This window comes from Lycorma delicatula, chromosome 1 (assembly GCF_047948215.1).
Source record: "Lycorma delicatula isolate Av1 chromosome 1, ASM4794821v1, whole genome shotgun sequence".
Classification (NCBI taxonomy): domain Eukaryota; kingdom Metazoa; phylum Arthropoda; class Insecta; order Hemiptera; family Fulgoridae; genus Lycorma; species Lycorma delicatula.
Genome location: NC_134455.1, coordinates 30,126,800 through 30,145,258, shown reverse-complemented (window position 1 = coordinate 30,145,258; position 18,459 = coordinate 30,126,800). Strand labels below are relative to the sequence as shown.

At 29.7% G+C, this 18,459-nt stretch overlaps 1 protein-coding gene across 7 annotated transcripts in view; it reads right to left on the bottom strand.

Annotated features, from left to right (window-relative positions):
- The window catches only part of chico (insulin receptor substrate 1 chico), a 150,523-nt gene that overhangs the window by 79,355 nt on the left and 52,709 nt on the right, over positions 1 to 18,459 (bottom strand). For all 7 annotated transcript variants that reach the window (XM_075382297.1, XM_075382279.1, XM_075382288.1 and 4 more), the window contains exons 2-3: positions 14,980 to 15,104; positions 6,501 to 6,610 (exon numbers count right to left, since the gene is read on the bottom strand). In XM_075382297.1, the coding sequence (XP_075238412.1) occupies positions 6,501 to 6,610; positions 14,980 to 15,087 (218 nt within the window). In that variant the 5' untranslated portion in view covers positions 15,088 to 15,104. The remainder of the gene's footprint in view (positions 1 to 6,500; positions 6,611 to 14,979; positions 15,105 to 18,459) is intronic.

Below are 18,459 nucleotides of genomic sequence, written 5' to 3'. Positions count from 1 at the left end.
TTTACTGATTTTATAACTTTAGTTTTGAATGTTAAGTAAATGTGATCGTTAATTTTAATCATGAGGCCAGTTTGTACGGTTTGGAACGTTGTAATAGATTACAAATTACATTAATAACTGTAAAAAGTTAAATAAATGCACCATTAAAACATTATAAGCTGTTGAAAACTATTTTTTTTCATCATTAGGGTAGATTCTAAAAGTTGCAACAATCACATCATAAATTATGTTTCAGTAAATGGAACAATGTTTATTCTACACATTTAAATGATTTTGAGCTACGAAAGACTTATATCTATCTATAATTTTAACAATCTTTTTCATAAGGGATGGTTATTAAGGGTTGAAATATTGAAATAAATCATAAATTATATTATAAACAGTAAAGAGATTTTATTGATTATAAATGCACCATTAAAACATTTCAAACTGTTGAAAACTAATTTTTAAATTTCATTATAAGGGGTGGTTTCTAAGGGTTGAAACATAGTAAAACATCATAAATTATATTCCACAACATAAAAGAATGTTTATTCTACATATTTAAATATGATTTCAATTTTTAATTTTTTTAACAAGGGGTAGTTTTCACCCCCCAAAAAAAAAACAAAAAGCATATCAGGTTACATAACTTTTGAACCAGAGGGTTAGATAAGCTTAATTACAAATTTTCATGAAAATTGATATTGTCCGAAAGAATTCTGAGGTAATAATCTATTTTTACCGTCAAACACTGGACTAATAAACTACGTCTATATAATATCAACAGCATTAATAAGATCTTTACTGGGTTCTTTAATTAGTAACGTCCATAGTTTTAAATTCAATAAGAGAGAGGATTTACATGAGCAACAAACTAATTTTTCATGTCCATAAAATTCATCTTTTGATAAAATATTCTACTATTGAAGCCTCAAAATTAAGACAAATAAAATCATAAGTAAAATGTACTTATGGATACTGGAATAACAAGAAATACATGCAGAAGTTGTGGTGTGTGATGGCTTAAAAGACAAATTTTGAGTTCACTAAAACAAAGGAAAAAGGATGTTATGCAATTTCTGTGGAGTCAATATGAGTTGAAGATTGCAAAAGTAGGTGTTGCCATATTAATTAGTAAAAATAAATTGAATCCAATAAAAGAATTATGGAGATGAATCATTTAGGAATGTTAAATTTATTGTATTAACATTAAATTTTTATGTATTAACATTGTATTGTAACATTATGGTGTAGCAATGAAACTGAATTTTTTTTTGTGTTTTAACAACAAAAAAAAAAGTTGAATATAACAGAAAAGGGATTTTCTTGACTGGAAATTTTAATTAATACTCAATTAGGGAGGGGTTTGAATAATAAAATCAATAGATTACACAGAATACATGTAATATAAGTGATAAAACAAGATTAGAGAAAATTCATAATATTCTTTGGTAGTAATAGCTTTTACAAATAAAAGTTCACTCGATACAATCTGGAGAACATCAGGTCATTTAATGGTAATACTATTAACAAACTGTTACCTACTTTTAAAATAATGTATGTATATCTCAGAGGAGAGCAGGAATGAAGGTTTATGCTTTGGGCTTCACATTTTTTCTTCACAGGTGTTCCCATTAACTTTATCTAGAGAAGGAGCTGTGATAATGTATCCTGACTGATGCACTATCTGTAGAGTTTAGTAATGAATCAACCTGTTTTTTTTGTAAATTTTACAAAAATACATATTTGTATGGTAACACACTTCAAAAATAATGCAAATGATAGAGACCTAGGTATATAGTAGTTAAGATATAATAACTTAAAAGTTGAGGTACATAGTAGTTTTTAAAAACACGTTACATGGACAGTAAATGATTTTTAAACTTTTTGGATAATCTTAGATGAAAAGGAAGAGAGAATACTATAAAGAAAAAACTCACAGAGGTTTGATTTGCTAGATGAATTTATGAAGAAAAAGAACATGTATGTACTAGTTGACCAGAAATAATTTGAAAATTGAATACGTACATTGTACATAATCATCTGCTTAAAAAGGTATTACAGAAAAACAAAAATGGTAGCTGAAGAAAAAATGAAGAAATATCTGTTAGTAGGTTCAAGGTCAAGAGAACTACAGAGATGTTTGAGAAAGGAAACAAGATGTTACAAAAAGGAAAATAGTTGTAAGTGCAATAGGCTTACAAAGTGGGAGGGTTTATAACAAACAATTACTGTTTTGGGGTTCTTTATTGTACTGAGGATAGAAACATTTTTTGAAATACAAATAATAAATCACCAAAACGTTTAGGCCAAGAATGTGAAAAAATAACTGTTCAAGAAGTAAAATCAGATTTGAAAACAATGAAGAATATATTTTCTTATCCTGAAAGAATACCTCCTTTAGGACGTAAGAGCATGCTCATCTATTTTATTTGAAATTATAATGTAGCATATTTAAAATAGCAAGCTGACAGATTTTATTTGAATGTAGTAAGAAATTAGTTTAAAATAAGATTTTTAATTTACTAATATGCTTAAAGCTCGACAAAGAATTATGTAAAGGAAATATTTTGTCGCATATGAAATGCCAAGCCAGACAAGAATTTGAACCCAATATTTTCAGATGAAAAAATGATATGGTGATTCTGTTATTGAGGTTAATGTCTGAGACCAACTAAAAGTCTTTTACTAAATTTGTGCAATACATAAACAAATGAATGAGAGACATTTTAATAATCTAGAGGAAAGTGCTGCTTGGGAGGCATTATGGATACAAGTGCACAAAGTAAAATTGTGCTTCTTGTTTTCATATATCTGGCTCAGTACTTTATATTATATCACGTTTATGAAGTTACGAGAAACGACCAGAACAAAAAAAAATGTGAATGCTGTCAAAACCTTGAATGAACTGTTTAAATTATACACAGCATAAACAAAATTATAGTCATCTTGAGTTTTTTTAAGCATCTTTACAACATATCAACAGGCTATCATTAGCTGGTGGTAAGAAAAGAATACATATGATAAAAATTAAAGATATTGAGAAATAAATTCTGAGAAAAGAGAATATCAAACCTTACTACTTTGATAAAGTAGTCAGACTTGCAATGCCATACTCAAAAGTGGGACTGTAGCACATTAAGGTTTTCAAAATTAGAAGAGGTTATGTCCCCTCCCCTTGATTGCAAACTGAATTGCACTCAGTTTTTAAAACTTGTAACTTTTTCTCTTGCTTAGAATAAAGACTGCATATAATATGATAGAATTTTGGATTATTTCTATTAAATATCTGTTGATTGAAGGAGTGTTATGAATAGTATAAATTAGTATCAAGGAAAGCCCTTTTTATATAAAACTGACTTGATGGGGGTAGACTATTCAATTTAATGTATGAATACAGTAAAATTCTGTTATACTTTTTCAAGCAATGAAGAAAAATACATTTTTAATGAAGAAATATGATTACCTATAAATTGGAAAAAAATTAGTAATTTCTTCATTCATAAATAATGGCATCTACTCTTACCATTATTTTTATACTTCCTTCACCTTCTAAATGCAGAATATGAAAATAAAATAGTCAAGATTCCTTCGATTTGGACCACACCATTTTTACTATTCAGAAGTTGTTGTCACTTCTGTTAACCAATCAATCACAAACAATTTACAAAACTTTTAATTTATATGTGGAGTTATTTTAATTATGTTAAATTTTTAAATATACTGTTGTACTGTTTAAGTCCAACATTACAAAAAAGTACATTTTCAGCAGAGCTCAAATAATTTTACATCAAATTTCATATTCTGTAAGCTTAAAGCTGCAGAAGAATGCTAGGTGCTTCTAATCAGACTAACTGCCAATTAAGTGAATTATTGTTCTTGCTAGAAGATACAAACCCTATGAATAAAGATGAATGAATTTATTTTAAAACTTAAAACAAATAATCAACATAACCTAATTGCAAAAATTTTTCATTTACTTACATGTGATTAATCCATATGTACAGTTGTTACATGCTATTTAGCACATTCTTTGAAGTTCTACAATATAGTTAAACAGTGCGAGTTTTAAAAAAAAACTTAAGTCTTCAATTGATTTCTCAGAAAGATAAGTCTTTAATTATATCAAGTAGCAAGTATTTATTTTTCTCTAGGAATTATAATGTTCATAAAAAAAAATTAAGGAAAACTACTTCTGTTGAAAAGACTGTTAATTTTATTTAATTATTAGTCACATATTGTTATTATTTTTAAAAAATGTGTTGATTATTTTAACATTTTTAATTTAAATATTAATGTAATTTATTAGGGGCCTTGATAATGTGCTTTATGTTGTTTAACTATGCAACAGCCAGAAAAAATTACACTAAAACAGATTGCCAACCCAATCTGGTATTACTGTGAATTAATATTTGCAGACCTGTAAATATGATGTATTTTTCCAACTGAACAGTTTTTAAACCAAGAATTACCTTTTTTATTGGAGTTGTTGAACTGACTTCAAGCTATTCTGAGTGATGGTCTATTTGATTAAATTTAGGACTATTCTTAAGATAATAATAGGTGAAGCATGTTTAGAATTATTCTATCAAAATTGTTTAAAATTGAATTGTCTAAAATTAATCTGTTTAAAATTATGTTTTTAATTTGTCAAGTATAGTCTATAGAAACTATATTGCCCAAACTGTACAAAAAAAAAAGAATTTGACAAAAATTTTAAAGTTAGAGATTGTACAAATAAGAAACTGAATTTAAAAGAATAATTTCATTCTGTAACATTATTATTAGTTTTACATTCGCAACAGCACTTCTGCAAAGACTGCATTACATGATATTCTTTAGTGGAATTTATATTGTTTTAAGTATCTACACTCATCATCATCATCATACTACAGGTTAAATCTGAGTTTGAAAATCATGAAATAACTGCAAAAATGTTTTTGTACATATCTTCCTTGCTTGAAAAGGATTATTATTGTTAAGATGGACACATTTATCTACAGCATATAATAAGTATCATACTGTATGTCAAGTATCCCTGCCACGATAACTAACAACATTATTTGCAAAAAAACAAGGTGATATTTCACATCCAATATATGCCTTTGACAAGCAACATGTACACCATGCAGTTGCCAATTACTGAATGTTAAATGAACATGTATATAAAGAAGTAATTTGTTATTCTATTTTAATTCTCACTTTTTTTCAGAAAATGGAATATTCAACTTGATCATTGAGAAATATAGAAAAAATAGCTGTTACAATTTTTTTTTTATGTTATAGGCAAGAAACAGCATCACAGAAATTGTAACCTGTGTGAAATCTTTAACAATGTTTTTTTTAAACTACTGGCAGAATTGATAAATAATGTCATAAATCAGGAAATTATTGCAATTGGTAATATAAAAAATGAGTTAGAAACTTATTTTCTCAAGAAAAAAATAAAATTCAGCTGGTGCCAAGTGATGACAGTATAATCGTATCCAAAGATACAGCATCCACTAATGCTCTAGCAGGATGACAAGGTCTCCTAACATTGTAACTGGTGTTTCTTTCTGACTATAAAACAAAATTTTTAGTACAAGTAATGCATATTTAGTTCATTGGGAAGAATTGTTTAACTTTCTAATCGTATCCTAACTTCTGATGCTATTTCCTCCATTGAGATTTCCTTTTATCATTTAAGTTCTATCTTGAAAATATTTGTTATAATACAGAGGTACCCACTATGAACATCGTCTTAAACAACAACACAATTATAACTGAAATGGTTGTACCATTCATAAAACATGTATTTTTTTTATTTTTGTTTTACCATACATTTTTTCTAACAAAACTAATATCTCGGAAAGAAAATTTGAACTAAAACAAACTATTTTACAATAGTGAGTTGTTTAATAATAACATCTTAAACTGCAAACTTGTAATTTATACATCATTACATTAACAAACAGTCATTCAAGAAGAAACAAGGACGTTACCGACAATTTTCTGACATCATGAACATCTTATTTATAAAAATAATTTCACTGTTATGATTACTATTTTAAATAGAAGATAACAGGAGAACTTTCCAATGCAACCTCATATGTAGCTTTGAAGCTTTATATATATATATATATATATATATATATATGAAATAAGGTGTTCCTGTTAAAAAAAAACGAAAAAAGATCTAGAAGTATGTTATATAAATTTTGAATTTCATTTTAAATACATTAATTTTTAAAGTATAAAACAGCAAAACAAGAAAAACTTTTATTGTTTTCAAAGCATGATTAGAAATAAATGTGAATTTTAAAAATTCCCACAATCTAACTTATAATTTGATTTAGGTGGTACAATTTTAAAGGTATACATTCAACTCTCTGTTTAAAATAGTGAGTGATTTTCATAAGGCAATCATTATTAAATTACTGTCTTAATGGTTTAATGTACATTCAGTATCAACAAAACAGGCTGATGAATAAATTTACACATATTAAGCCAGCAATTAAAAACTACATAAGTACTACCTCTTAGGCGCATGATTAGATTTAAACTTTTTCTCAGTATCATAATACTCCAGTCGGGCAGAAGCATCTGGTGAATCACGACGTAGCACAAAAAACTTTTTCTTCATTGTCTGAAACAAAAAGTAAACTTTATACCAAATAAATCACAATATTGTATTCTACAGTACAATATTAAAACTACTAATTTGAAATACTATCTGAAGCGCTTTAATTAGTATTCTCTATCTACCAAAATGTTTTCAGAAAATTATTTCATTAGAAGTAAATCTACTGGCTACTTGCACATACTTAAAATCTTAAACCAAAAACATAACCCTGCTGATAGATGAATATGACCCAATACATACTTTATATTATATTACATAGTCATTGTGGATGACGTGGGTTGGGGATATGTGTACAGTACAGTGCGTTCGGAAAGTAGCTGCGCAATATGCTTTAGAATTATGTGATACAATCTGTTCTTTCAGCATTTGGTTGGTTGCCCTATGGATTTGTTAGGCACTGCTCAGTAATAAACCAAGATGTCAATTGTTGAATTGATCGGAATCAATGGTTGTGAGAAACATAATGGTTCTTTCAGTAGAGGAATGCATTTTTCTTGTTGAACACATCTTTCGTGAAGATGACAAGTATATACTGATTTAGTAAAGCACAAGTTTTCTGAAAAGTTTCCAAATACTCCTGTTTCTCACCATAAAGCGTTCAAACTTTTACTGAAAAATTTCAGGCAACAGGCTCTGTTGAAGACACTGATCAAAGTGGAAGACCACCAGAACTAAACAAACAGAAGCTACTATGGCCAATGGTCCATCAAAGTCAATGCATAAGTTAGCACAACAGCAAGATATCGGACTTTCTACTCACATAAAACTTTAAGAAAAGAACTGAAACTTTTCAGTTACAAAGTAATGTTTGTTCCAAAACTGAAACATACAGATCATGCCAAAAGACTAAATTATTGTCAAAAGTTTAAATGTTTTATTGACCAAAATTCTATAGGTATCCTCAAGATTACTTTTTTTACAGATGAAGCATGGTTTCTTCTGGAAGGGTATTTTAATTCACAAAATACATGACTGTGGTTGATAATTAACCCTCATGAATTACACAAACAATCTTTACATGAAGTGAAAATTGGAGTTTGGGTCTGTGCGAGTAGAACGTGCACATGGGTACAATCTTTATTGAACATACAGTTAATGGTGATCATTATTGAGTTGTTTAAACAAACTTCATTAGTTAGTTAACAGAAGTGGAGATGAACCAACAAAATACCATTTTGTTGGTTCCAACAAAATGGCATCACAGCACACACAGCTAACAGGTCAATGTCTTTTATGAAATGTGAATGAATCATTTTGAGGGGTTTTTAGTCTGCACAATTGCCTGATCTGACTTCCCCTGATTACCTTGAGGGCCACCAAAACAGCCTCATAGCCTTGAGGGCCACCAAAACAAACAGTATATCGCAACAGACAATGTACAATTGACAAATTAAAAACCACAATAACGGCATACAAACAAAACATTCCAGTGCATCGGCTGGTTGAAATATTTGAAAACAAATTAAAACACGTGCAATGTTGCATTAATGTTAGAGGAGGTCACTTTCAACATCTTATAAACTATTCCAGTTATATCCGTTTCTATAAAATAAAAATACAAAGACATAATTAAGAAAGTTTCATCATTACACTTCCATAATTCCAGGGCACAGCAACTTTCTGAGCGCACTGTAGTTTGACATGTCTGAACTTGCATGTACAGAGTGTCCCATAAGTTTCCATACACAGTTAAAATAAATAATTTTTTATGAAAGGACATGGTGTATCGGGAAATAAAACAAAATATAAATCATCTCAAGGAACATATCACCAATGCATTATGAGCATAAGTCCAGCTGTGCTTATTCAGTGATCTTCAGCAGTGGAGGACACACACTGAAAAGTGTTTTCAAAACAATGGTAGTAAGTAGAGCATACTATACAAATAAAAATGGTTTTCATAAAAAAAAAATCTTTATTTTTATATGTATGGAAACTTATAAGACACGCTTTATTACAACGTAATCATTAATTATGAAACACTATTCAAATAAATTAAATAATTCATAAAAAAAAGAAAACAAGCATTATGTAACTGGTTCACAAATTTTACGTGACTGTTGTAAGTATGCAAGTCTCAACATAAATTTTTGTCATGTCTGGACATGTCATTTGTAAACATAATAAGCATGGAACTATAAATATAGCTGCAAATAATTCAATCTGTTCAGTCTGATTTCATCCTTTTATACAGTACAATATGAGTATGACAAATCAAATAGAAACAGAACAAAGTTCAAGAGAACATAGTAGTTTCCAACAGTGAAGAAGAAGGGTCAGAGATTGAAAATCATTCAATTCTACAGAGATAGTGATTACTCTGATGAGGGTAGTGGAGCAAGGCAAAGAAATTCTGCAGCAAGCACAAGTATACTTTCTAAAGATGGAGCGTTTCAGTGGAAGATGGAGCCTCCAAAACAACACAAACATGGGGAATCAACAGCAAGCTTATGGAATCTAGGTACTGGTAAGTCCATATACTGAGCAACTATGTCCCTTGAAATGTTTGTTCAATACCTCGAGTTTTACACTTTGATAATAGATCGATACGCCAAAAACAAAGTGTACAAATAAGTAAATATTAGCTCCTGTGCGTGAAGTCTAGGAAAAGTTGGTAGAAGTTCAACCAAAATTATATTACCCTGATGAAAATGTAACAATTGATGAACAAGTATTTGGTTTTGGCCACTGCCCTTTCAAACAATATATATATACAGCAAACATACAAAGTATGATATAAATAATGAACACTACAAGACAGTACTACTTCTTACATGTTGAAATTGCAGGTTTACAACGGAAAAGAACCAGGCAGCAAGCAAGAGAAAAATCAGGAAACAAGAGTTGTGTGGGATTTGACTGGTGACCTCAGAGGTCACAATGTTACAATAGGTAATGTTTTTATATCTTGCACTTTAAGGCAGCTTCTTCTAAGAAGCAAGCAAAAATAGGATAGAACTGCCAGTGCAGATGACAAATAAGGACGTTTATGTTACTGTTTCTTTCTTTTTGCTAACACTACAATGGAGTGTTAGCAAAAAAATATGTCCCAAAATTTTTAATTTCTTTTTGGGATATGTCCTAAAAAAACCACAAATCATTTTAGATTATAATACTAAAGGGTGATGTAGATAAGTTTTACCAATTCTTAGCCACATATACTTGCAAACACAAAACTAATTAGTGACCAGTGACAATTTTTTACATGCTTGACATATCTGCATACAATTCATATGTTATTTAGACATCAGTCAACCCAAACTGGAATAAAAATTCACTAACTAAAAGAAGATTTTATGTACAAGTATTGGAAAAATAACTTATTACACCACACATAAAATCAAGAAAATACATGCCTAGAACATTGAATTCACTATACATTGTGAAAGTAATGTAAGGACAAGAAATGTGAACAGAACAGCAGGGTTTAAATATTGGCATAATTATAATAGCATATATAAATATGAGACCCAGTTCTAAAGAAAGGGCCAATTGGTAACAAGATAAGAACAGTTGAAAAAATTAAAGTTTACTAATGTTTTCAAACACTTACAATTAATTTTTTAATTAATTTATTTAATTATTTACCTTGTTTACACACTCACCATTTCATTCCAAACACTTCTGATATCATGAAACAAGCTTATGATAAAATTTTGCAACCTGGGATATTAGCCAATTTAGGCTACCATTGCCAATGGTAGCCTAAACAATTTAGCAATCCAACCAACAATTTAGATCCCGAGTAGCAGTACAAGGTGAAAAGATAAAGATAATACAATTTGCTGATGATACAGTAATTCTAGCTGAGAGTAAAAAAGATTTAGAAGAAACAATGAATAGCATGGTTGAAGTCCTACACAAAAACTACCGCACGAAAATAAACAAGAACAAAACGAAAGTAATGAAATGTAGTACAAATAATGTAGATGGACCACTGAATATAAAAATAGGAAGAGATAAGATTATGGAGACAAAAGAATTTTGTTTTTGGTAAGTAGAATTACTAAGGATGGGCAAAGCAGGAGTGATATAAAATGCCAAATAGCACAGGCAAAATGAGCTTTCAGCTAGAAATATAATATGCTTATATCAAAAATTAATTTAAACATCCAGAAAACATTTTCAAAAGTATATGTTTGGGGCACAGCTTTATATGGAAGGGAAACTTGGGACGATCGGAGTACCTGAGAAGAAAAGTCAGAAACGTTTGAAATATGATGCTATAGAAGAATGTTAAAAATCAGATGGGTGGAAGTAACAAATAAAGAGATTTTCTGGCAAACTGAAGAAAGAAGCATTTGGAAATGTATTGTTAAAGGATGACAGAATTATAGGCCATATGCAAGGTCTGTAAATACAGTAATGCGGCTAGTTTTCTTTTGGCAGCAAAAGTGGCAACACTGTAAAGTTAATATTGAACATATGGTTACACGAACAGCTGATTAATATTTTTAATCTATTGTTGCCACATGAGATGTAAATAAATTTTTTGTGAAATGAGTTTTTGTTGTGCGTTAAAAAAATGAGTGATACTAATTCTGAGCAACGTTGTGCAATTATGATTGTGTTAAACTCTCTTGCTAAGTTTTGTGTAGCATTCTTCAGTAGAATGCTACTGAAAATTTTTCAGAATTGAAAAGGGCATATGGAGACGATGCTCTGTCATGAGCCCAAGTTTTAGGAGGTTAAAAGCATCTTCAGATGGCCGGGAATCATTTGTGGGCAATCCATTCTCTAGAAGACCATTAACATTAAAAAGTGACGGCAATGTTGAGCGAATCAGAAACTTGATACGGTACTGTCGGCAGCAATTAACTGTAAGAATGACTGCAGATCAACTGAATTTGAACCATATACCACAGTCCATCAAATTTTGACAAACAAATTGGACAGAAAAAGGTCAGTGAAAAATTGGTCCCAATAAACCTTACTGTTGAACAGAAAAACAACAGGGTGGAAGTGTGCCACGATCTTCTAGGGCAAATTGAAACTGATCCTGATTTTCTAAAACATTATTACATGTGATAAACATGTGATTAATCTTGGATATTTGAATACGACCGAGAAACATAACATCAGAGCAAGGAGTGGCACACTTCAAACTCACCATCTCCCAAAAAAGCAAAAATGAGCAATCAAAAATCAAAACCATACTAAATTGTTTCTTCGACAGTAATAGCATTCTCCATAAGGGTTTTCTGCCTACAGGATAATCTGTAAATCAATAGGTTTACCGAGAACTTCTTGAAAGATTACAGAAAAGAGTTGCCCGTATGAGACCAGTCATCAAAGACAACTGGATGCTGTATCATGACAATGCATCTTGTTACACTACACACTCTCAATTAATGAGTTATTGGCAAAGAAAAACATTCCTGTAGTTCCTCAACCACCTTACTCACCTGACTTGAGTCCCTGTTACTTTTTCCTGTTCCTAACTTTAAAAAGCACCTCGAAGTGCACCATTTTGGATCAGTAGAAAGCAAAAAAATATGTAACCGACCATCTGAAGGATTTTCTGAATTGCAACACTGCTATGAAGAGTGGGAAAACCATTTGAAGCGTTGTGTAGCTTCCCAAGAGAACTATTTTGAAGGTGATAAGAGTCCATGTATAATTGGATTGCAAATAAAAAGTTTTTCTGAACCAGTCTCATTACTTTATTTACAGACCTCATAATAAGGCATCCTGGAATAGTTGCTTTGATATTGGAGAAAAATACTTTGCTTAGATGGGAAAAATTGTGCAGGCAGGCATCATTTGGAATATGTAAGATAAATTGTTAGGGATGTAGGGTATAGCGGGTATACCAAACTGAAATGACTGGCATTAGATAGGGAATCTTGGACAGCTGCATCAAGCCAGTCAAATGACTGAAGACAAAAAAAAAAGAAATTTGTATACCATCTTGACATGAACTATTTTCTTGTACTGCTTCAAATAAATAATTTTGGTTGATCTTCACCAATCGTCATCTAAATTTATAATAATAATAATAAAAATAATAATGCAAATTATCTATAATTGTGTACTCTGTTGTTACATTATAGAATAGAATGCTGGTTTTAATAAAAAATTTTGCTGTCATTTGTAATTGTAAAAAGTATATTACTTAAAAAAATCTAAGATGAGATGAAATAAAAAATTTATTTCCATGACACATTTTTACCCTTATTTTAATGATTGCACAATGTTTGCAATTTTGATTAATGATATCTCAACAACAGAATTAGAAAAAACAGGATCCATCATTGAATCTCTTGTCAAAATTTGCATGAAACACAGTATTTATAACATGATCAATTCGATTTTTAAAAAAACAAAAGCTGGATTTAAAACAGTGGAGAGAAATTTCAAACTTTCTGTAAAATGAATCTACAGAGCTGTACACATTTCCGTCTGTTTCTAGCATCTAGCCATACTCATTTCTGTACTGTGAAGCAATTTCCAGACATTTTCCTCTAACATCTGCCATACATACATACACATGAGTTAACAGAGAGGCAGATTACTAACTTATGTATGTGTGTGTGTGTATGTGTGTGTGCACACACACACACACACACATAATTTTGTTATCAAATATTTTAGATAACAATGTATAAGTGATACTAATCAAAAATATCAGATAACAGTAACACAGAAATATTAAATAAGGCCTTCACCTGTAATTACAACTAAATACTGACAACAAAATATTAAATAAATAATAAGAGTCACCAAGAGTAACTATGCAAAAGTTACTCTAACTATTACACAATAATGCCAGTTATGTCTTCTATTTATGTAAAAGCGGATATATAATCTTGGCATCCTCAAAACCAAATGACAACAGAAGATGCAATAATGAAAAATAAATAAATAAATGAATTAATCTGAATTTTTCAATTAACAGTCCAAAAATAAATATTCAAAATGAAATAATCTTTATAAAAAATTTTGTTTTATATTACAGAAAGTTTTTGACATAATTTTATTTACAAGTGCACATATTCTATAATAAATAGCATAATAATGAACATAAAATAACTAATAATATTGTAAGAATTATCACATATATTACAGACATTAATACTAATGCGCTTATTATACTAACTAAATAAAATATCAATAAACATCCTAGTTCAGGAAAACTGCTTTGAAAAACAAAAAATATAATCTCTGCAAGATCTGTTCTTTTACAGTTCAGATAATTTGCTTGTTATTAATTCAATACGATCATTTTTAGATACAAAAAAAACCAAACAATATTAAACAAATTAAATAAAAATGTTTATTAACATGTTTTAATAAACAGATATACATTAAAATTTTTACTAATGCTGGAAATAAGTGACATTGACTAAGACGGTTGGTCTTTAACCACTAATAAATGAGAATAGCATTTACTGAAACTTCACGCAGTGTTGTTTAACTTTTATGATTTATGAGAACTGGTTTATTATAGGAAGCTTCAGTTTAAAACTTTACCCTCAAATTACATCCATTAATTAACAATGCCATCTCCAAAAATGTTCTAGTTGTTACAGAACGATCAAATTGTAAGGATGCACTTTACAGTATTACCCAAGAACCCAATAACTCTACTGTAAAACCCATGTCTATACATGTACACTAATACTGAACATTTTAATATATATATTTGAATAAAAATAAAATTCACATCATTAACAAAACTCCTTTTTACTGAAACAGCTTCTAGCTCGTTATGATTGCATGTTCACATAAAAAAATATGCTAGATCAATTACAAAAATAGTTTTATTACAACAATTTGCACATGGTTTCTTATACTTTAGCAAGGTTCCAAGTGTTCCTACTGAGAAATTTTATCTGCAAATAAATATCCCAGTTCATTTGTTATCAATGTCAGTACAAATTGTTTTAAATTATCATAAGGTTGGGAGTCCGACTTTTCATAATCTTTACTCTCAATATTGCTAAAAGAGAATCAATAAATTAACCACATATTTTTCTTTGCAACAGCCCAATCTAGATAGAATTTTTTCCTAAAAAAATCACAGTTAAAAAACAACAAAATAATAGTAACAGTAAAATAATGATGATATTTTTCCATTAATATGAAACAAAGACTAACAACAAAACATGCAATCACAAATAAGAATACACTACTGAACTTTCTGTATCCACAGATACATAATCTCATGAACAAATATAACTATTAAACATAATAAGGTCATTGGCCATAAAATTATAATTCTAAATTGTAAATATGATATGAAGGAAAGTTAATTAAACACTATAACATGAGCAATTATTTGGATAATATACAATTATAGCAAATATTTTTAATGTCTCTGTCTGTTTAGACAATTCAATGGTACTTTAAAAACTTTGCTTTAATTTTACCTTCAGTTTTTTCAGGTATCCCATTTTTACTATATCCCCTCCACTTGTAACATGTCGTGCCGTTTCCCTGTCCCCTCCAAGAGATGGCCAACTCTTCCCTGACGACATATCAGCAAACACTATGCCTAAAAAATAAATAATTCATTAATTAAGATATTACAAAAAAAATTATCTATTTTTTGCTAGTAACAGTTACCAGAAACATATAGTTTCACAACTCCAAAAATATAAATCTATTGAGAGGCCTGTATACTTCACTGGTAATAAAGCAAAAAAATATGGAGTTGAATTATAACTATTAATACTGGATAGTGACCAATATGTCTACAGAAAAATCACACAAAATGTGATAAAAACAAAGACTATCACACTTAAAACCAATGAAATATTAAACAAATCTTGTTTCCATTCAAAATAATTTTTGAGGTATAAATTCAGATTTCATAATAATGAAATAAGATGTCATACAGATTACATAAAATATACGATTAAAGTTAACATCATTGAAAAAATGAAAATCATAATTGCTATTAAACAATGCCACTACTTTTAACATAATAAAGTAACACAATCATTTTCTTCTTACTTTCTTGTAGCAGTAGCATGCATGCAATTCTTAGAAACAAATTATCTAAATATAATTATTGCAAGATTACTTTTATACTAAGCATCTGAACTAATGGCAGCTGTTTCAATCCAAAATAAATAAATAAATATATATGTATATATATATGTATATATATATATGTATGTGTCTCAACAAAGGGTTTAATAACATACACATTAGAAGAAGACCAATTTGGTTTCAGAAAAAGTATAGGGACAAGGGAAGCCATTTTAGGTTTCAGATTAATATTAGAATAAAGGTTAAAGAAAAACAAACCAACATACTTGGCGTTTATAGACCTAGAAAAGGCATTCGATAACGTAGACTGTAATAAAATGTTCAGCATTTAAAAAAAATTAGGGTTCAAATACACAGATAGAAGAACTATTGCTAACATTTACAGGAACTAAACAGCGACAGTAATAATTGAAGAAATAAGAAAGAAGCCGTAATAATAAGAAAGGGAGTCTGACAAGTTTGTTCCCTATCCCCGTTACTTTTTAATCTTTACATAGAACTAGAGTTAATGATGTTAAAGAACAATTTAGATCCAGAGTACAGTACAAAGTGAAAAGATAAAGATGCTACGATTTGCTGATGATATAGAAATTCTAGCCGAGAGTAAAAAGGATTTAGAAGAAACAATGAATGGCATGGATGCAGGAACTACCGCATGAAAATAAACAAGAACAAAACGAAAGTAATGAAATGTAGTAGAAATAATGAAGAAGAACCACTGAATGTGAAAACAGGAAGAGAAAATTTTATGGAGGTAAAAGAATTTTGTTATTTGGGAAGTAGAATTACTAAAGATGGACGAGGCAGGAGCGATATAAAATGCCAAATAGCATAGGCAAAACAAGCTTTCAGTCAGAAATATAATTTGTTTACATCAAGAATTAATTTAAATGTCAGGAAAAGATTTTTGAAAGTATATGTTTGGAGCGTCGCTTTATATGGAAGTGAAACTTGGACAATCTGAGTACCTGAGAAGAAAAATTAGAAACTTTTGAAATGTGGTGCTGTAGGAGAATGTAAAAAATCAGATGGGGGTGTTGACGCAAATAGATGAAGAAAGAAGCATTTGGAAAAATATGGATAAAAGAAGAGACAGACTTATAGGCCACATATTAAGGCATCCTGGAATAGTCGCTTTAATATTGGAGGTCCAGGTAGAAAGAAAAAACTGTGCAGGCAGGCAACGTTTGAAATATGTAAAACACATTGTTCAGGATGTAGGATGTAGGGGTGTATACCGAAATGGAACAACTAGCACTAGATGGAGAATCTTAGAGAGCTGCATCAAACCAGTCAAATAACTGAAGACAAAAAAACATACAAATGTGTTTCTGTCAAAACATTTTACTGAAATATATTTACTAAAATAAAAGTGGAAAACCAGTTTCTCAGTTTTAGAAATTACACATGACAAAAAATCAATTATAAAAATTAAAAGTATGACTGCCAAAAAATAAATGAATTGAACTGAAAAAAATGGCAATAAATTGAACTAAAAAAAAAAAAAACAAGTATAGAAATAGAGGATTAAACATTGTTATGCAGTATTTAATTAAATAAAACAACGGGTCACCAATCAACTTTTAGAGAGATTTAATTTGATTTAAATATATTTTTCATGTAGAAAGAGAAGGTATTTAAGATTGTCTAATGATTCTGAGTTTTCATGTCTTACATCGATAAGAAAATTTTATCCTTCAACAAAAATAAATTTAAATGCAGTCAGGGGCGGCTCTGAATACTAATTGTTCTATATTAAACAGCCCCCTTAAAATTTTAAGGACAAAATTTTCTTATCGATTTAAGACCTGGTGAGAACTTAATCATTACACAATCTTAAATGCTTGCTGTTTTTACAAGAAAAATATGTTTATACAAATTAAAATTGTCTAAAAGTTGATTGGTAACCCCATAATTTTATTTAATTAAATACTGCATAATGATGTTTAGTTCTTTATTTCCATACATTGTTTTCTTTTTTTAGTTTATTTATTATTATTTATTTATTTATTCTTTTTTATGTTTTGATAATTGTGTTTTTTAATTTTTATAACTATTTTTATTATTTAATACTTTTTAGTGACCATTGAAAAAAATTCACGATTTGAAAACTTACGACATAATGTATTTAATGTACTGAACCAAATAAGGAAGTGTAAACATTTCAATTTATTTATTTAATTGGCGTATAAGAATCTAAGCTCACAATTTTCTCAAGTAAATGAGTTCCTTGAGAAGAGACTTTTTATCATGCAGCCCACACAACAATTTTCTGGAATCCTAACAACTAATGGCTACTCTCCAATTGTCTCATGCGACTCAGAGCTACGTAGGCCTGGCCCTTGGTAAAGATGTGAGTGCTCAGATCTATGGCAATTCTATTTAGGGTAGTCCCTTACAGTTTATGCACCATCACAGCCAAGCACATTAGTGGCAGCGTATATACCGTTCCACTTTGTCCTGTCCCTCTAAAGCATAAAATTCAACAATAGTGGGCTCAATCCAATGCCAAAAGCATTACCTCAAATCGTACTGTTATCAAACTTTACAAAAACCGTTTGCGGGAGCTTACTGGGCTCAAGGTGGTCTATGCATAGTGCAGGCCATTTGTTTTAATTCGAGTATAATTGTTAATTTTTGTTCTGGTTTGGTTCCATTGTGATTTTGTATTATATTAGCACATACCCCATTTGAATTTTGAAAATCAGAAGATTGGTTGCAGAGATATTATAAGAGCATCCCATTGCACTACCCAAAACACTGCCTCAAGGGAACCTCGTTTGTTACCAGTTGATGGTGATTGTTCTAGCCTCATGGGAGGCCCATTATTATTAAACAGAGATTAATTATTAAAT